This window comes from Typopeltis vanoorti, chromosome 4 (assembly GCF_054136105.1).
Source record: "Typopeltis vanoorti isolate ZY-2024b chromosome 4, IOZ_Tvanoo_1.0, whole genome shotgun sequence".
In the NCBI taxonomy this organism is placed as follows: domain Eukaryota; kingdom Metazoa; phylum Arthropoda; class Arachnida; order Uropygi; family Thelyphonidae; genus Typopeltis; species Typopeltis vanoorti.
Window position 1 is genome coordinate 153,767,277 of NC_143552.1, and position 21,658 is coordinate 153,788,934.

General features: G+C 36.7%; 1 protein-coding gene across 4 annotated transcripts in view; it reads left to right on the forward strand.

Annotated features, from left to right (window-relative positions):
• Nucleotides 1-21,658, forward strand: part of Nep2 (M13 family metallopeptidase neprilysin 2) — a 355,508-nt gene that overhangs the window by 181,297 nt on the left and 152,553 nt on the right. For all 4 annotated transcript variants that reach the window (XM_090391525.1, XM_090391528.1, XM_090391526.1 and 1 more), the window contains exon 10: nt 16,623-16,845. In XM_090391525.1, the coding sequence (XP_090247651.1) occupies nt 16,623-16,845 (223 nt within the window). The remainder of the gene's footprint in view (nt 1-16,622; nt 16,846-21,658) is intronic.

Genomic DNA, 21,658 nt, shown 5'->3' on the forward strand with positions numbered 1-21,658 from the left:
GACTGTGGAAGAATGATATTATGGGAATAGAGTGACTGATGCAGAGGACATAGTGGAATTCAATGAACATTTTACTGGAGTATTTAATCCTGGAAGAGTCAGTTTTAATGGTAGAGGGATTGGGCAGGTTTGAGGTTTAGAGGTACAGGAGGAGAGTGTGTTTCAAATACTGAATCCTCTGCATGTCAGTAAAGCTGTGGGACTGGACTGGTTTGAGGTTTAGAGATACAGGAGGAAAGCGTGTTTCAAATACTGAATCCTCTGCATGTCAGTAAAGCTGTGGGACTGGATGCTATTTCACCACGAGTTTTGAGAGAAATGTACTAGGGAACTGAGAGTGCCTTTGACCTGACTTTTCAGTGAAAGTCTGACTGGGGGAAAGGTGCCTATGGAATGGAAGGAAGGTAAGATAGTGCCATTGCATAAGAGCGGTAGCAGACTGGAAGTGTCTAATTATAAGCTAGTTTGTGTGTCATCAGTAGTTAGTATGATCTTGGAGAAAGTAGTGAAGGACCATATACAGCATTGGGCAGATGAGGGTAATGTTATCTGTGAGAGTCAACATGGATTTGTGAAGGGATGCTCTTGTTTTAGCAATATGCTAGCCTTTTATGATAAAGTTACAAGAGCATTAGATGAAGGAAAGGCATATGCTGCCATTTTCTTAGACTTAGCGAAGGCATTTGACAGGGTGCTATATGATAACCTGATATTTAAGCTGCAGCACATGGGTCTGGATGTCAGATTGGTCAACTGGATTTAGGATTGGCTGTCTGATGGGTATCAGAGAGTTGTGTATGGTGGGGCAGTTTCAAGGAGTCAGAGGGTTACAAGTGGGGTCCCACAGGGCGCAGTACTGGGATCTATATTATTTAACCTTTATATCAATGACATTGTCAGTGGATTGCAAGGGGAAATTCAGTTGTTTGTGGATGATGCGAAGCAGGGAAGGATTATTCGTAATAGTGCAGATGTGGTAGTCCTGCAAGAGGAATTGAATAAGCTCGATAGATGTTCAAATGAATGGGGGTCTCGGTTTAATGCAGCAAAATGTAAGGTCTTGAGGTTTGGGAAACATCGATGGGATGCTACATACTCTATGGGAGGAGTTATACTGGGAAGTATGGGAAACAAGAGATCTGGGGTTGATGATTGATAGAAACCTGAAGTTTAGGGGACATATTGCAAAGGTGATGAAGGTAACACAGAGGATTGCTGCTATTATGAGAAGGACACTGACCTGCAGAGATAAGAGGGTTATCATTCCGTTGTATAAGTCTCTGATCAGACCACACTTGGACTATTGTTCTCAGATTTGGTCCCCAGGATTTGAAGGGGATAAATTAACTGTGGAAAGGGTACAAAGGCAGATAACAAAGATGGTTTCAGGGGTGTACAATGATAGTTATGAGGATCAGCTATCTCACTCAGAATGGACTGCAAGTTTGGTGGATAGAAGAAGGAGTGGTGATATGATTGAGATTTTTAAACTGTTGAGAGGTGGTTACAGGGTTCACACTAGGGAGTTCTTTCGCTTGATTGAACAGTGGAAAGGAGTGATGACAAGAGACCATCACTGGAAGTTACGAACGGAAACTGTGAGCAAGAGGGTGAGTAGTGGTTTCTTTACATGGAGGGTGGTCGAACCATGGAAGGCATTGCCTGATGGAGTGGTGAGAGCAAGAACGGTCAATGAGTTCAAGGAGTGGTATGATAGACTTTGTGTTTCTTGGGGGGGAGCTTCCCTCGATGAGTCTTGATAGACTTTGTGTTTCTTAGGAAGGACCTCCCACGATGAGTCTTTTGACTCCATGGAGGCCTGAATAATAATAATAATAATAATAATAATAATATAATAATAATGTTGTACTGCTGTGGTGGATTTTGGAAATAATCTCTCTCTCTTTCTCTCTCCATCTCTTCCTCTGATTTATATCTTATTTTGTTTAGAAGGAGGTTTTTGTTCCATTGGATTTGGTGATTCTTATCCATGACATAGTCTGACACTCCAGAATAGCTGTAATGGTTTCTGTGTTCCTTCAGACAGATATTCTTCATGTTCATCTACAGTACAAAAGTTTGCAGCAGCAAGGGATGTTGTTGTAGACACCAGGATGGTAAGTTGATAATGGAGAGAATCTTTTGGTGAGTGGATAAGGATAGATAATTTTTGATATAGCTTGAGGGAGGTCTATATATCATTTTTTTTTAGAATATATAAAATTTTTTTCTGAGGTGCCCTGGATATAGAGAATGGCAGTGAATTTGTGTATGTGTCCTGGATTTTATGGTGGTTGGGCTTGGGGGATGGGCAGAGAGTTCTGTTGATTTTGTGAAGGGCAAAACTATTGGCTAAAAATGTAACCTGGATATGATCAAGTCTATTGACAGACTGCTGTGGTAGTGCAAATGGTTCTAGCTTGATTTGCTAAAGTTTTTGTTAACATTAACACCATATTGCTGGGAGAGGTGATGATGTGATAGATGATGGATGTGTCATACCAAAAATTAACTACCTTTATTTATTCACCAAAAGATCATCTCCATTGTCTTAACCATCCTGGGGTCTACAGCAACCCTTGCTTCTGCTAACTTTCATACTCTGGACAAACAGAAAGAACAGGTAATATCTACCTTGAGGAACACAGAAGCAATGTCCCTTATATCTCGACTATATCCATTGTAGCAGACAATAACACATGCAAATCACCAGATCCATTGGAACAGAACTAGCTTTTTAAATAGAGGCAGATATAAATCAGACAAGCTGTTTTTAGAATCCACCACAGCATTACAAAATTTGCCAAATCTAATTTGGCTACCTTACTTTATCAAATATCTGGAAGACAATTACCACACCTATAGAGGGTGCCAGTTAGGACGGTAGGATACCATCTTTCACACTCTGTGTTTGCCTTCTCATGTGCATGTCCTAGTTGCGCCTTGGTAGTCAAGGAAAAATATTGGTTTAGTAATTTATTAACTATAATAAGTTTAGTTAGTAATTATTATTAGTAATAATTATCTCTAGATGTGTGTTTTCTCCACTAAGCATCTACATGCTGCTTTGTAAATAATTCTTGTTATATGTTCTCCAACATTTTCAAAGTAACTATAGCTACAGGCTAATTTTTTCTCTAACTCTTGTAGTAAGGTCAGGGCTGGTGCAAGAGTATCTGATGCCCCTAAGCAAAGAAAATTTAGGCACCCCTATACATCTCTCTATATATATTTTGTCATACTCACACAAGCACACGTACACCTATACATGTGGATATTTATAAAAATAATATCATTATGAACATTAAAAAATGTATTAATCAAAACCAATACATTTGTATACATATATGATTACTCCTAATCTCTGTATAGTAAAAAAATTATTACATCTTAAATACAAAATTATGAATAATTAATCTTTCAGGCTTTTGCTTTGGCAAAGTTTTGAATTAATTCATCTATATTGATTATAGATGCAATTTTATGCTCTATAGCTATTATTGCTGGACCAGTGAGTTGTTCTTGAGCCGTCATAGAGCGAGTGTAAGTTTTTTTAAGTTTTAATTTCGAGAAACTCCTTTCTGACTTGCTACCAATACTGGCAATGTCGAAAAAATTCTCAGAGCAATAAACACATTTGGGACACTATTTTCTAAATTATTTTTGCATATTATTATTATTATTATTATTATTATTATTATTATTCAGGCATCCATGGAGTCAAAAGCCTCTTCGTAGGAGGTCCTTCCTAAGAACATAAAGTCTGTCAATACTCATCGAGAGGAGGTCCTCCCCCCCCCCCCTAAGAAACACAAAGTCTATCATACCACTCCTTAAATTCATTGACCGTTCTCACTCTCACCACTCCATCAGGCAATGCATTCCATGGTTCAACCACCCTCCACGCAAAGAAACCACTCCTCACCCTCTTGCTCACAGTTTCCTTTTGTAACTTCCAGGGATGGCCTCTTGTCATCACTCCTTCCCGCTGTTCAACCAAGCGAAAGAACTCCCCAGTGTCAACCCTGTAACCACCTCTCAACAGTTTAAAAATCTCAATCATATCACCTCTCATTCTTCTATCCACCAAACTCTGCAGTCCACATTCCCTCATAATTATCATTGTACAGTCCTGAAACCATCTTTGTTATCCACCTTTGTACCCTTTCCACAGTTAATTTATCCCCTTCAAATCCTGGGGACCAAATCTGAGAACAATAGTCCAAGTGTGGTCTGATCAGAGACTTACAACGAAATGATAACCCTCTTATCTCTGCAGGTCAGTGTCCTTCTCATAATTGCAGCAATCCTCTGTGTTAACTTCACCACCTTTGCAATATGTCCTCTAAACTTCAGGTTTCTATCAATCATCAATCCCAGATCTCTTGTCTCCCCTACATCCTCCAGCATAACTCCTCCCATAGAGTATACAGCATCCCATCGATGTTTCCCAAACCTCAAGACCTTACATTTTGCTGCATTAAACTGAGACCTCCATTCATTTTCCCATCTATCTAGCTTATTAAAATCCTCTTGTAGGGCTACCACATCTGCACTATATCCTCTTACATTCCACTGGCAATGTCATTGATATAAAGGTTAAACAATATAGGTCCTAGTACTGAGCCTAGTACTATATGTATGGGAGGGCATCTAATGAGAAAGTATTTTCTGGAATTCACCTTGCTATTATTTGTAATTCACTATATAAATCTGTTCCGTCAAATCTCTAGAATTATCATGTGTTAGCGCCAAAGTCTTAGTGCCCCTAGGCACTAAGACTTTGGCACTAATTAGCTTCGCGTAATGATAAAACCGGCCCTGAGTAAGGTCACTTTTTGATGCATGCACTTTATATTCTTGATATAACTATATAGAAAAAAAATCTAAAGGTGTATGGTCAGAAAAGTGGTCTTTTTTTTTTTTTTTTTTTATCAAACCACCTATTTGGGAAGTGGGCATATGAAATTGTTATTGTCATCATGATAACAGATCTCCAAGTAGTCAATCACCTCATCATTGGAGGTTATGCTCAGCAAGTAACATATCTACCATACTAAACCTTAGCATTCTAAAAATAATGCATTTCAGTTACCATGACTCTCCATATAAAGAATTGATTCCTTTCTTTACTCTTTATCCTATGTTTGCAAACTTTCAGAAATGTCCTCTTGTTCATGCTTTCACTACATTTAATAACCCCTTCTGTATTAATGGTGTAAAATCCTCACACTGAGTGATATATATGTATGTTTAATTGTTTCCATTTATCCTCTAAACTCTGCAATTAAATTTTCCACTTTTTCCTCATAACCAACATTAAAGAATCCTATTGCTTTAGTTACTTATTGCTGGACCTCCTTTAGAGCTTCTGCATGACACCAGAGATCAGGTGCCACTTGCAAATCCTATCACAGCAGTAATGTGCCCTGCAATTGTTGAAATGTGTCCTCTGAACTCCATGTCTCTGTAAATCATAATCCTAAATCTTATCCACCTCCTGAAGCACTGTCCCATCAATGTGGCACATAGCCCACACTTTTAAAACTTCAAAATTTAACATGTTGCCTTTATTAACATTAAAACAGCCTTCCCATTCATTTGTCAAAGCTAAAATTATATGCATAGTGAACTGACTAAATGTGTAAATTATGTAAAATTAAAAATAAACTATTTAATAGAAAGACACATTTCATGAGGAACATTACATCATCAGAGTTAGCACACAGTAAATGGATGTTTACTGTGTGCTATCAAGGGTTAAACTTGATTAAACAGTGTTAAACAGTAAGACCCAAAAAAAGAACCTTTGACATACTGCTAGTTACATTCAGTCTCCTATCCATCTGATCAAGCTATTGTCTACATCTATCTACCTTAGAGCTTATATACCAATTTGACATGCAGGTCTATCAAATGCTTTGAGAAGTCCAAGAATATCACTGAGTATATCAATGAGTAGTGTATCAAGAATATCAATGACTATTATCCCTTGCCAAAAATTGATCACTATATCATTAAATTGAAAGCAGATTGATAAAGTCATCTTCCATTAGCAAGTCCATGCTGATTATCATAGATATTCCTATGACTATCAACCCAATTCCATATTCTATTTCTATTTCAAATTAAACTTTCAAACTAAAAAACCCTAGCAGAGTTTTTCCATTCCATGTGCAGACAACAAATTGGCCTTCAGAACATATGCAATTTACAGAGAAAATATACTGTTGTTGGTGGTGATGATGGGCAGTAGATGGCAGTGATGGTAGTAGTAGCATAGCGTTGTAGGAGACTTAAGTAGTAGTGGAGAGGGTGAGATGTATTTAGCAAAGTAGAGTGACCTCCCACGATGAGTCCTTGGACTCCCTGGAGGTGTCAATTAATAATAATTTTTTTTTTAATAAATAATATTTTTGTTCATTTCTAAAATATTTACACACACAGACACACATATATATACAATAGTTATCTTGAGTATAAATTTACAAAATTTTTTTATATTGGATTTCAGTTAAAAAATGTAATAACACCCTTTGCCTCTGTATTGTGCATTTACAAACGCATGTTCTAATATTAACAGTGATGATTATACAGAATTTTTTTTTTTTTTTTGAGTGAATAATTAATATAATAATAATAGTTTGGGAGGCATTTCTGATTTCTTCCTTGAAGCTTTGCAGAGCTTATCTGAGGAAGATAATAGATGGCAGTGGTTTTGTGATCATGTTTCTATACTGGTCGCAAGCCAGGTGTTGGTTTTACAGTTTGTTGGTACATGCTATTAATGCTTCAACTGCTATTACACAGTTTAACTTTTTTTTTTTCTTTTCTTTTTTTTTGCAAGTAGGGTTGGATTTGGACATTACGTGTTTGTTTGTATCTTTGTAGTGGTGTTTTTTGAGAGGGGCTTGTCACAGGTTGTGTGTGTGTGTGTGTGTGTGTGTGTGTGTGTGTGTGTGTGTGTGTGTGTGTGTGTGTGTGTGTGTGTGTGAGAGAGAGAGAGAGAGAGAGAGAGAGATGATAATAATAATAATAATTCCAATGCTACAGATATACAGTTGGTCTAATAACTATAAACATCTATTATAGCATCATTTTTGTGCAGCAGATATTCTGCATTTTCACAACCTCTCAATGTAAAACTTTCTCATTAAACAACTAAATTATAGAATAGTTAACTTTTTTTGCACATTTCCTAAATTATGTAGTGACATATCATCCATTATCATAGCAACAATGGCATTTATATGCTTTATACTAATGCCAGGAGTATCCAGAATAAGGGAGAGGAGTTGGTTTGCGCAGATAGCATCAACCTGGCCAAAAGTTATTGGGATCACTGAGACGTAGTTGACAGAAGGGGATATAATAACAGGAATAGAAGTCACTGGGTACAGCATTTTTCATCAGGATAGGAGGGGAAAGTGTGTTTGTGAGGTACTGCTTATGATAAGTGATGACCTATGTCCTCTAAGAGTGGAGGCTTTGGAAGGAAGTGAGATAAATGATTTTGAGAGCATATGGTGTGAGGTAGAGGTAGATAAGACAGGATATTTAGTGGGGTGTTGCTACAGACCCAGGAGCACGGAGGATGGGGACCAGGAGATGTTTAGACAGCTCAGTTTGGCAAGTGCAAGAAGAATGATTGTTATGGGAGATTTTAACTACAGTAGCATAAATTGGAGAGAGGAAGATGAATGTAGCAATAGTGGAATGGAATTTCTAGAATTCTTGAGGGACAAATGTCTTAGGCAACATGTAACAGAGGGAACAAGAGGTTCAAGAGTTTTAGATTTGGTTATAGCATCAGAAGAGTTGATAATAACTGAGATGACATCTCTCCAACCAGTTGGAGAGGGTGACCATATGGTTTTGACTTGGAAAATGAATAGACATGCAGGAGTATCAAAGAGATGGGAACTTATGTGGAATTATAGTGCAGGTGATTATAATAGTCTTAGACGTCAACTTCGGGAAGTTTCATGGAGGGGGGAATTGGAAGGCCGGGATATCGTTAGTGCATGGAAAATTGTGAAAGAATATTTGTTAGCAGCAATGGTAAGTTGTATACCACGAGTGAAGAAGAGGACACAATTTGGAGTAAAGTGGATGACAAACAATATTAAACAGGAATTGCATGTGAAAAAGAGGCTATGGAAGAGATATAAGGAGACAGGTGAAGAGAGGATGCGTGAAGAATATAAGACACAGGCCAGAACAGAAGAGTGACTAGTGTGGTAAGGAAAGCGAAACTGGAATATGAGAGGAGATTGGCCCTAAGATCCAAAGAAAATCCTAGGGAATTTTTTAGCTTTGTGGCCCGTAGGAGGAGAAATGACCGTGGAAGAATGAGAAAGTAGGGGGAGACAAGAGATCTGGGGTTGATGATTGATAGAAACCTGAAATTTACGGAACATATTGCAAAGGTGGTGAAGGTAACACAGAGGATTGCTGCAATAATGAGAAGGACTCTGACCTGCAGAGATAAAACAGTTATCATAATTCATTGTATAAGACCCTGATCAGACCACACTTGGACTATTGTTCTCAGATTAGGTTCCCAGGATTTGAAGGGGATAAATTAACTGTGGAAAGGATACAATGACAGATGACAAAGATGGTTTCAGGACTGTACAATGTTAGTTATGAGGATCGGCTGAGGGAATGTGGACTGCAGAGGTGGATAGAAGAAGGAGAGGTGATATGATTGAGATTTTTAAACTGTTGAGAGGTGGTTACAGGGTTGACACTGGGGAGGTCTTTCGCTTGGTTGAACAGCAGGAAGGAGTGATGACAAGAGGCCATCCCTGGAAGTTACGAAAGGAAACTGTGAGCAAGAGGGTGAGGAGTGGTTTCTTTGCGTGGAGGGTAGTTGAACTGTGGAATGCATTGCCTGATGGAGTGGTGAGAGCGAGAATGGGCAATGAGTTTAAGGAGTGGTATGATAGGCTTTGTGTTTCTTAAGGGGGACCTCCCCTCGATGAATCTTGACAGACTTTATGTTCTTAGGAAAGACCTCCCACGATGAGTCTTTTGACTCCATGGAGGCCTGAATAATAATAATAATAATAATATTGATGTCTAGTCCACTTAGCACTTCACACACCTTTCATTCTCTCATTTCTAGCCCTTCTAGCATTGATTCTCTTTTAATGTTCATTAATTTCACTTCTGCTTTATTTATATGCCTACCTCTTGATGTATATATACAGGCATGTGTTTTCTCCTCTCATGTTGATGAGAGGAGAAAACACATGCCTGGAGATTACAAATAACTAACTAAATTTATTTAACTATTAAATTATTATGCCAATATTATGGCTTGGTCATACTTCATGGGCATGGGGAAATATACTAAGCAAGTGCAAGACAAACACACAGACTAAGTGTAAATGTAAAAGGCAGGAGTCTATAGTCCTAACAAACACTGTCTATGAATGTGATGATGGTATCTTGCTGAAGGTCTCAAGCTGATTTCTCCCAGATTTTTGGTAATGTTAGGCAGTTGAATTTGTTTAGATTTGCAGAATGTGCTATGGAAGATTTATACCTGTTTCTGTATAAAAGCATGGTTTTTCCTATTGGATCTGGTGATTTGTATGTGCTCTTGTTTTATTATAAAAGTCAATATGATTGCCTTTTATAATAAAGTGACAAGAGCGGTTGATTAGGAAAGGCATATTCTACCATTTTTTTTTTTTATTTTACAAAAGCATTTGACAGGGTACCATATGAAAAGTTGATATTTAAGTTGCAGCACATCGGTTTAGATGTCAAGTTATTGAACTGGATTCAGGATTAGCCATCTGGTAGGTATCAGAGAATTGTGTATGGAGGAGCAGTATCAAGAGCGTAGAAGGTTATAAGTGGGGTTTTCACAGGGCTCAGTACTGGCACACAGAGATAGAAGAGTTGTCATTCCATTGTATAAAGTCCTGATCAAACAACATCTGGACTGTTGTGCTCAAATTTGGTCCTTGGGATTTGAAACTGTGGAAAGAATGCAGAGGCAGATAACAAAGATGATATTAGGACTGTACAATGTTAGTTATGAAGATATGCTGAGGGAATGCAGGTAAATTACTAAGGCGAGATCTCCCCTTCACAAATCCATGTTACCTTCCCTCTATAAAGTATCATATTCTTATCCACTTATTCTAGAATTTTTTCCTTAACTTAAAAATCAGTAAAATCTGTTTTAGGACCATTACTATTAAACTTGTATATTAATGATATTGGCGAAGATTTGGATGGAGATATTCAGTTGTTTGCAGATGATGCATAGTTGGGATGAACCATAAAGAGTAGTGAAGATGTTGTGGCCTTGCAAGAAGACTTGAATAAATTGAGTGATTGGGCAAGCAAATGGGGATGTAAGTTCAATGTCGCAAATTGTAAGGTTTTAAAATTTGGAAAACAAAGATGGGATGCAGAATTTATGCTTGGTGAGAATATATTGTTGGAAGTAGAGGAAATAAGAGATCTGGGGGTGATAGTGGATAAGGATCTAAAATTTAGGGGACACATCGCCAAAATTGTGAAGACAACACAAAGACTTCTGGGAATGATGCGGAGGACACTGACGTGTAGAAGTAGGGAGATTCTTGTTCCATTGTATAAGGCTTTGATTAGGCCACACATAGACTATTTTGCCCAGATTTGGTCACCTGGTTTTCAGAAGGATGAAGAGATGTTGGAAAGGGTCCAAAGGCAACTGACTAAGGTAGTTTCTGACCTCTGGAATGTCGAGTATGAGGAAAGATTGAAACAATGTAATTTGCAGAGTCTAGTGGAGAGAAGGAAGAGGGGAGATACGATAGAGACCTACAAGTTGGTAAGAGGTTGTTATAGGATGTTATAGGTGGAGAAGTTCTACAGAGAATAGTGGGAGATCAGGGGTCATCCCTGGAAACTGTATAAAGAGGGTGTGAGTAGGGGAGTGAGAGGCAGGTTTTTTTCGTGCAGAGTTGTGAGTGATTGGAATGCCTTGCCTGAGAGTGTGGTGTCTACAAGGAGTTTGAATGTGTTTAAGACGCAGTATGATGAGATGTGTGTGAGATAAAAGGACCTCCTAGATGAGTCTTTGACTCCATGAGGTCTTGTTTAATCATCATCATCATCATCATCATCAAATTCCTGCCATATACCCTCAAGGGGTGTACAGGATATGACAGTACTACATGAAAAAATTACATCATTACTAACTTCCTATCTACAATTTTCCTCCAAATCAGTCTGTTACTTGTCAAGACTCCAACATTATCAGATCTTATATTTCTATCGTCTAAGGCACTTTGTACCGTATCAATCCACCTATATCTTGGTCTTCCTCTGGGTCGTTTTCCTGCTAACCTGGCAGAGAACACTTGTTTTGCTAATCTTTCCTCTCCCATTCTATTTAAGTGACCATACCACCTGAGATTAGCTCTGCTAACGCATTCCTGGATGCTGACAATGTCAAGTTCTTTCCTAATATCCTCATTTTTAATATGATATTGCCATTGATGCCATCTGTTCACGCATCTAATCTTTCTCAGGACTCTCATATCTGCGGTCTCTAGTCTTTGGTCAAGTGTTTTACTTCTGACCCAGCTCTCAGATCCATAAGTTAAAACTGGTTTGAACACTATCTTGTATACAGCTAATTTAGTGTTCCGACTAATTTCTTTCTTATTCAATATGAATTTATTCAATTGACTTCCCACCATACCAGCTTTGCTGATTCTGTTGTCTATTTCTATATTTAATTTACCATCTTCAGTAAAAATCGTGCCTAAGTAGCTGAAATGTTTTACTTGTTCCACAGGTTCTCCACTCACAACACAGTTGACATTTTCAATGATTCTGCCTATTTTCATTGTCTTTGTCTTTTTATTGCTGACCTTCATACCATATCTGTTACAACAGCTATTCAATTTAGTCAGAGAATCTTGCAGACTTGTAGCGGATTTATTTAGAAGTATAACATCATCCGCATAAAGCAAAGAGCTGACATTAACATCTCCAATTTTGATATCAGGTTTAATACCACATTCCTTCATAATGTGATCCATATAGATAATGAATAACAGAGGGGATAATGTACATCCTTGTCTCACACCAGATTTAACATTAAACCATTTTCCTGTACTTCGTTCAATTCTAACTGCTGACTTACAACTCAAATAAAGACTAAGTATTGCTTGATATAATGCCCCATTGACACCATATAACTGCAGCGTATTGAATAGCTTCTCTCTTGGCACCTTGTCATATGCCTTTTCCAAATCGACAAAACTTAAATACAGATCTTGTTGTATTCCTATGCTTTCTCGACTATTTGTCGTAAAGTGAAGATCTGATCCTGACAGCCTCTATATGGCCTGAATCCAGCTTGTTCTTCACCAAGCTTTTCTTCCACAATTCTTCTCAACCGTTTCTCAAGTATACTGGCATAGATCTTGCCAGGAACACTCAGTAGGGAAATACCTCTGTAATTCTCACATTCAGTTTTATTACCCTTTTTATATATGGGTACTATGAGAGCTCTACTCCAATCATCGGGAATTCGTCCCTCTGTCCAGGCTTTCTGAACTATGCAGTGCAGCCACTGTAAGACTTTTATACCACCATACTTCAGCATTTCTGGTCGAATATCATCTACTCCTGCTGCCTTTCCACATTTCAAGCTTTTGATGGCTTTTTCTACTTCAAGTATGGATATGTATTCCTGACTGCATGCCTGGTCAGTGTTTTTTATCACTGTGCTGTCATCACTGCTTGTTTCATTTAGCAGTTTTTCAAAGTAATTACTCCATACTTCAAGGATATCTTTTTCTCCTGTTTTCATGTCACCTTTATCATCTCTAACTCCTTTTACAGCACTCTTTCCTCCATTCCTAAGCTTCTTCAACAACCTCCAGAATATTTTGCCACCTTCTTGATATTTATTTTCTATATTCTTGCCAAAGTCCTCCCATGACTTTTGTTTAGCTAGTTTTACACACTGTTTAGCTTTCTTACATTTGTCTCTGTATTCTGTAAGAGTAAAAGCTGACTTATTTGCTAGGAACTTTTGATATGCTTTCTTCTTTTCCTTCACTGCCTCTTTAACTTCCTGTGTCCACCAGGGAGTTCTGATTTTTTTATCCTTGCACACAACCTCACCACATGCCTCTCTGGCAGAATCAATCAATGTTTTCTTCAGAGTTTGCCACTGAATCTCCAAGGTTTGATTCCTGTTCTCAAACTCTTTCATTTTCTTTTCAATAATCTTTCTGTATTTTAGTCTACAGTTCACATCTGAGAGCTGCTCAACTTTTATTCGCTTTAAAACTTTCTTACATGTTATTCTTTTCAATATGATATTCAATTTTATTCTGCTCAAGACTAAATAGTGATCACTTCCAATTTCAAATCCTCTGTACACTCTGGTGTCCTGCACCAGGAAGAAAACATCACTATCAACAATAACATAGTCAATGAGACTTTTCTTATTCCTAGCCTCTTCTCTCCATGTGAATTTGTGCACATTTTTATGTTGGAACATGGTGTTAGTAATAACCAGTCCATGTCCTGAGCAGAAATCCAACAGATATTTGCCATTATTATTAGCTTTGCTCTTTTCTCCAAATTTTCCCAAAATATTTTTGTATGTCTCACAATCATTTCCTACTCTGCTATTTAGATCCCCAACAAGGACCAACTTTTCCTTTTTCATTGTGTCAGTTGCTTTTTCTAAAGCATCAAAAAATTCCTCCACTTCTACCTTAGCAGAACCTTCTGTGGGACCATAGGCACAAATAAGTCTCATTGTCCAGTGCCCCATTCTGATATTAGCCCACATCACTCTACTTGAGACTGCCTTCCATTCAAGGAGATTAGCCTTGTATTTTGTGTTGAATACTATGGCTACTCCTTCTTTTCCTTGATTGTCATTGCCTGAATATAACATTTTGTATTTATTGCTCAGAAAGATCTCACCAGTTTTTGTCTTTTTTTGTTTCAGTCACCCCTATTATGTCGATCTGGTACTTATCTAATTCTTCAGCTAGCTCCATTTCTTTGCCATTCAGGCTTCTACCGTTGATAGTACCGATCTTTAACTCTGGTGATGTTGAATTGGGGTTTGTTTTCAGATTTGTTCCAGTAGCTGACTTTTCGCTGTTCGCCCTGGTTCCCTGGCGAAAACAATGGGGGCCTTGTTTAACCGGGCGACGCCCCAGCCGGCATGAAATTAAAATGATGGTACAGTCATGTTGTACCATCATTTTTTATTTTGGTTTAACCAATAAGAATACAATTTGGTCGGCTAAATCCCAAATTGCCAGCCCATCCTCGTTCGTTCAGTATCAAAGTAGATACCCAACAGGGTGCACCACGAGAAGGTGAGGATTGGACATTAGGTCAGAAGCCCTGGTCGATTCTCCGCATTCCTTTAAAGGCTATGTGGAGGTCTCCTCTCAGTTATACAGCTTTGACCCTTAAGTACCCCAGTCTTGTTTAATAATAATAATAACTTCTCCTGAGATACTGGTTAATCTGTAATTTGCTGCCTCTCTTCTGAAACCTCCTTTATGTAATGGAACTATTTGGTCCTCTTTCCATTGCTTTAGGATCATGCCAGAGCTGAGACTTAACTCTCAGTTACGGCATGGTTCCAATTTTTTTGCACCTTTTCATTATAAATAGGCCCATATTCCATGACAGTATTTACACTGAGATTTTATAGTGTCCAAAGCACCTCCAGTTCATCTACCTGTACTCTCACGTCAGTCCCTATCACATATCTGTCATTGCTGTATCTCCAACTGGATATTGCACCCTTCCAAAGTGATCAGTCAGAAATTCGATTGTTACTTCTCCTTCTATCACTGCCTGTTATCAGAAGCTGTTAAGGTTATCTGTGTTGTTACTAGTCATTTGAATATAGTATCCTGTATTTTATGACAAGTGCTTTTGTTCTCTGAAAATGTTGGTTTGAATCCAGTAAAATATGAGCAGCTTACATAATATATGGTGCTGTGATTTAATATCATTAAATGGGTTTGAATTATCAATATAACAGCCAATAATAGTTTTGCTGCACTATTTATTCAGTGTTAAGTCAAAAATGGTCCACAGGATTTAGGCATGCATATTAAAGCATTATGCCACAGCCATCACACTACTATAGCAACTCTACAGAACTTCAGGCCAATATTATGGGAGGAGAGAGAAAAAGAGATCCTGCACGAAAAGGATTGAATATCACTAATGGCACATACTAGACAGGCAGGCACCCCCCCCCCCCCAGTGCTGATCCACAAAGGTTCAATAGCCTTCCTCCCTTTCATGTATTAGTACACAGAGTGTAGGATACACAAACACACACATTTATTTTTTTCTATTTATCCAAAATATACACTTGTATTTTCCTGGATGTTAACACTAGACATCATGTCTGTACTGGACTAATATATTTGATATAAGATGGCATTACTATAAGTGGCAAAACATTGAAAATCAGTAACTAATAAATAACCATATTGCTAAAATTGTGAAAATAACACAACAGATTATAAATAATGAGGAGAAGAGAAGAAATGAGAAGAGTAAGGTATTGCAAGGTCTCTGTTTGTAATGTTAGGTATGAGGGAATGCTGTCTGCAGAACTTGGTGGTTGGATAAAGAAGTGGTGATATGACTTTTTTTTTTCCTTTTTTTTTTTGTGAATCCCATCCATGCAAGGTAAGCCTAATAGTAAACCTATTAGGTTTACCATGTAAACCTTAGTATTGTAGGTGGGCTAAGGATTTTTTTCTTATTAATTTTTATAATTTTTTATTTATTTTTTACCAAACTAGAAACCCTGTTCCAAAGACCAAACCTAGACCTTTTCAATTTTCAAGCCAGTTCTGGTCTCCAATAAGCAGAACTGTTATCTCATGTTGGGCAACAAAATTCATCTACCATCTAAAGGCAATCACAAACATTCATGCACACAACAGTATCTGACCCAAAACCTGTTTGAGACTGGATGTGCTGACCCAAAACCTGTTTGAGACTGAATGTGCTAACTACTTGGTCAGCAATTATAGTATATTGGTTGGCAATGAGTTTGTATCAGATTAATGCAAAAGAGATGTTTCATAAAGTAGATGGGGTCAGAACAAAAAGCCATCCCTGGAGGTTGCATAAAGAGGTATAGGCTGTGTGCAGTGCAATGAGGACAGTTTTTTTTTTTTTTGGTTGAAATGTTATGGATGAGCAGAATGCATTGCCTAAAAGTGGTGAGTTCACAAACAGTGAACCATTTTAAGATATGGTTTGATAGCACTGTGTTTGATAGTGAGAACCCTGTTATGATAAATCTTTGACTCCATGGTTGTCAATAATTAAAACAAAGATAATAAATATTTATTCCTTAAAATAAGATGTTGTCAGTTGCCATAAACTTTCACATATCAGAAAGAAACTGTTTTATTTTAATGATTTGTGAATGAATCTGTGCTCCTAAAGCTTTTTTTATTATAAATTCTAAATTGCATATATGTGAAAAAATTATAATAAGATAATGTAAAATTCATTTGATAGCATTTATAATGACAACTACAAGAATATTTAAAGGATCATTGTGGATGGCCATTATTTCTTTATAGAACTGTTGCTAATTATATGATGTGGAGGGTAGTGGGTCAGTCATTGTCAATGTTAAACAAAACTTGGAGAGATCTTGCTCAACATTATAGTTCAATCATCACAGGAAAAAGTCGTGAGGAACCTCGATGGGAACAATGTTTGTCTTCACTAACGGGTAGTCTTGGAGTGGCACTTGGATCCTTGTATGTTCGCATGCATTTTCAAGAAGAAAGTAAAGAAATTGTAAGTTTTTTATTTGGTTATTACAACCAGGGTATTAATCTTAATCAAAGATATAATTAAAGTTGTGAACATTAGCACATATTTTCATTTAAACATTATTATACTATAATACTGTAATATAAAGATAAAAATATTTATATTTAAATGAAATTAATTATTTCAGCAAAAATAATTTCTATTTTGCTTTTGTAAATGATTTAGATGTTAGTGGCTTTAAAGCAAAGAAAGCACAATAATAAGCTAAATGCAAAGATAGATAGAAAGAAAGATAGAATAGATAGAAAGCAATTTTGAAATTTTAAACACTACCAGATCTTATGTTAATTTAATGTGTTAATACAGGAAGAAAACTCTTGACCATAAAAGATGCAAAGAGTAAACAAGGTCCATATTTAGCATGGCTAAGGGTCAAGAGAGAAAGAGAGGTTGCAAAGCAGGTTGAAAGGACAAGAAAAAGATTGATACAAAGGTGAGGAAGTAATTATGGCAGGGCAGATGTAGTGAAAAAAAAAGTGGAGATGATAGGGATAATGAATGACAACCAGATTCTGAATCAGGAAAATGGAGATGGTCAAATCAAAGTGAGAGAGAGGGGTCTACTGTAGCAGAGAGAGAGAGAGAGAGAGAGAGAGAGGGAGGGAGTGAGAGTACAGAGCGATGGTGTTGGTGGGATGGCCTCAAAGAGAATTGTTATGTTTGTATACTAATGTAAGGAGCATCAGAAATAAATAGGATGCGTTTGTAGCATTGATGAAATCATTATGCCCAAGATAACTGGTGTAAGTGAAACTTGGTTGTCTGAGGAGATTATGTTGAAAATAAAAATAATTTTGAAATTATAAATTCGTTTTTTCATTGTTAGGCCAAGAAATTTTCAGACTACCCTCATAAGAAGTGGAAAGAAGGCAAAACAGTGCCTCTCCACAAGCATGGTTCTAGGACAGAGGTTTCCAATTATAGACCAGTCTATATGTCTGCATTTGTGATCAAAGTGTTGGAGAAACTGGTTAGGAATAGAAAACAGGATTATGTTGATGGATGCAGGATTCTTTATAATGGTCAACATGGATTTCTAAAGGAAAGATCTTGTGTTGGATAAGGGAGATTCGTATACAGTGATTTTCTTGCACTTTGCAAAGGCATTTGATAGATCACCACATGACAGAGCAGTGTGTAAGCTGCAGAAGATGGGACTGGATAACAGATTGATTAACTGAAGACTGACTTTCTGAATGATTATCAGCAAGTTGTGTATGATGGAGTAGTGTGTTTAGAAAAAGAAGGTGACTAGTGGTGTGCCTCAGGATTCTGTTCTTGGGTCATACTGTTTAACTTATTTGTTAAGAATATTCATGTGGATTGACTGGAGATCTTCAAATGTTTGCTGATAGTGCAAATTTAGATAGAATTATCAGGAGTATTGCTGATGTTAATTCTCTACAGAAAGATATGAATAGACTTTTAGTTTGGGCAGATGAGTGGGGCTATAGTTTTAATGTTAATAAAAGCAAGATGCTACACTTTGGGGGTGCTGAGATATAAGGCTATATGTTGTGTTGGAGGAGCTGTGCTTCAGGAAGTAGACAAGATTCAGGAGATCTTGGGGTGATGGTAGACAATGGACTAAAGTTCTGAGGCAACATTGCCAGTGTTGCAAAGACTTCACATTGTATTGATGCCATGATAAGAAATACTTTGACATTTAAGGATAAGGAGGTGGTAGTGGCTCTATATAAGCGAGTGGTCCAACCACACATGGACTACTGTGCTCAAATTTGGTTGCCTCATTTTCATTGGGATGTGAAAACATTAGAGAAGGGTGACAGACGAATAGCCAAAATGATATCAGGGCTCTGGAGTGCAGATTATGCAGAGCAGTTGAGGGAATGTGGATTACAGAGTTTGGTGGATGGGAATAAAAGTGGAAACATAATAGAGACCTTCAAGTTAGTTAAGAGATTCTATCAAGTTAATACACAAGGAATTATAAAAAGAGTGGATGTTAAGATGAGAAGTATGAGAGGCCATCTCTGAAAGTTGTATGCAGTGAAGAAAGGTATGAGGAGTAGATTTTTTATGTGGGGAGTTGTTGGTGAGTAGAATGCATTGCCTAAGTGTATTGCGAATGTCAGGAGTATATATAATTTCAAAGTTCATTATGATAGACATGTTGCTGGTTGAGTTGATCTCCCACAATGAGTCTACTGACTCCTTAGAGGTTACTGTAATAATAAAAATAATTTACAAAAGACACTTATATATATATATATATATATATATATTAGGATAACCAAGCAATTTTATATGCTTGGTTATTTTAGCACCTAATGTTATATATATATATATATATATAACATGATTGCAACAGCATTTAAGGGATTGTCAAAAAAAGAGGCAATATTATAGACATTGTTTAAGTCAGCAAGAGAATTTTACAATTTTACAGGATTAATTATTATTTTATTATTATTATCCAGGCCTCCATGGAGTCAAAAGACTCATCGTGGAAGGTCCTTCCTAAGAAACACAAAGTCTATCAAGACTCATTGAGGGGAGGTCCCCACCTAAGGAACACAAAGTCTCTCATACCACTCCTTAAACTCATTGACCGTTCTCACTCTCACCACTCCATCAGGCAATGCATTCCATGGTTCAATTAATACAGAAGGAATTATACACAGAGCTGAGAGTGAGAGAGCAGCAGAATGAGAAGCTGTCCTTGGAAGTTGTGCTAAAAGTGTGGTGAAGAAGGGAGTAAGGAGTAGATTTTCTGCATGGAATACATTGCCCAGAATGTGTTGAATACCAGGAGTGTGAATGAATTTCAATAGATGTTTTTTGGACCCCCCCCCTCCCCCACACATGAGTCTGTTGCTCCATATGAATTTGGTTATAATAATAATAATAATAATAATAATGATAATAATAATAATAATAATAATAGTAATTAAAACTTCATACAGACATTCCAGATTTCTCAACCAGCGAATCAAAATGAGAGAGCATTATCTTCAGAACATAAAAGAAATATCTAATGAAACAGACTTTGCTAAAATAATTTACAAATCACTTTCCAGCTCATTATAAAAACTTCCACTATTACTTGTTCCACCCAAGACTTTAGTCTACACACAAATCTGCAAGGTGTTCATTAGTTGACATTCTACTGTAGTTGATTCTCATTATAATTAACTGATAGGAACTGCAGAAACATCATATAGTTGATGTTTTGCTCTTGTGAAGTACCTTTAGAACAGCCTTATGCCACCAAGACTTTTTTTTGGTCATTTGTTATAGTGTACATTGTGATAATGGTGTTTGCTGGTGTGTTGACTGTATTACGGACAAACAAATAGAACAACATGATAAGCTCAAATCATATTAACTGCATCTACTTCCTCATAATTGACACAATTTAAAGGACATTCTGCACCATACAAAATGATACTAGAGCATGATAATATCATGCTCTAGTATGATATTATCATGCTCTAGTATCATTTTGTATGGTAGAACATGATGGTAGAGCAAAATGATACTAGAGCATGATGTGAACCTTATGAGGAGTAGAGCAGTCTATTCAAGTCATCTTTCAAGGATACATCTGCTCTACTCCTCATAAGGTTCACATTCCAAGAGGAGTTTGGACCTATGCCTTCCATCTAAAAGGCATATGTTAGTAATAGTTAATAGTTAGTAATAAAAGGCACTATTATTACTAACTGACGTTAATCATAATCATAATAATAATAATAAATGAGACATCAAAACTGAAGATATGGTTATTATAGATCATCATCATCATCATGCATATCAAATTTAGGGCCTAGCATGGCCTGTTCCAGCCTTAGAAGTCATCGTTGAATCGTTTAAGAGGACGTTCTGGTTTTCTTTTTCCTAATGGCTTGTATTTTAAGGTGTTTTGGTAATCTTTCTGTTTTCATTCTTTGAACGTGTTCCATCCATTTATGTTTATATTTTTTAATATTTTCTTTTACTGGTTCTTGGTTTAATTCTTTCATAATTTCTTCATTTCTTTTGTGATCAAATAGGGTATACTTTGCAGTTTTCCTCATAAACTTCATTTCTGCTGTTGTTAATCTTTGTTTGTATTTTTGTTTTATTGTCCAGATTTCGCTTCCATACATTAAGACTGGTAGGGCTAACGTATTGTATACTTTTAGTCTGGTTTGTTTTTGAACTAGGTTTGGTTTAAATATAGAGTTAATTACACCTGTTATTTTTAAATATTTTGCAATTTTTAGGTTTATATCTTTTTCATTTTCATATGTGATCGTACATCCTAGGTAGTTAAATGAATTCACCTGTTCTAAGATCTTGTTATCTATTACTATTTTAGTTCTTGCTGGATCTTGTCCTTTAAATGCCATAGTTTTTGATTTTTCTGTTGATATTATCATACCATAATCTTTGGATATCTCATTTAGATCTAAAATAGCTTTCAGTAGTTTATCTTCAGAATTTGTAATTATTATTTGGTCGTCGGCAAAGAGGAGAGTGTTTAAGTTTACTGTAGGAAAAAGTTTAATTCCTTGATGTAAATTTTTACTCCATATTATTATTATTTCATTTAAGTAGATATTAAAAAGAGTTGCTGAGAGGGGACATCGCTGTCGGACCCCTTGGTTTATCTCTCTCGTATATGATAGCTCGTGATTTAATCTTATTTGTATTTGATTATTTTCATATATACTTGTGATAGCTTTTAGGATATTATTTGGTATTTGTCTTTCTTTTGATATGTTAAATAATATGTTTCTTTTAACTTTGTCAAATGCTTTTTCAAAGTCAA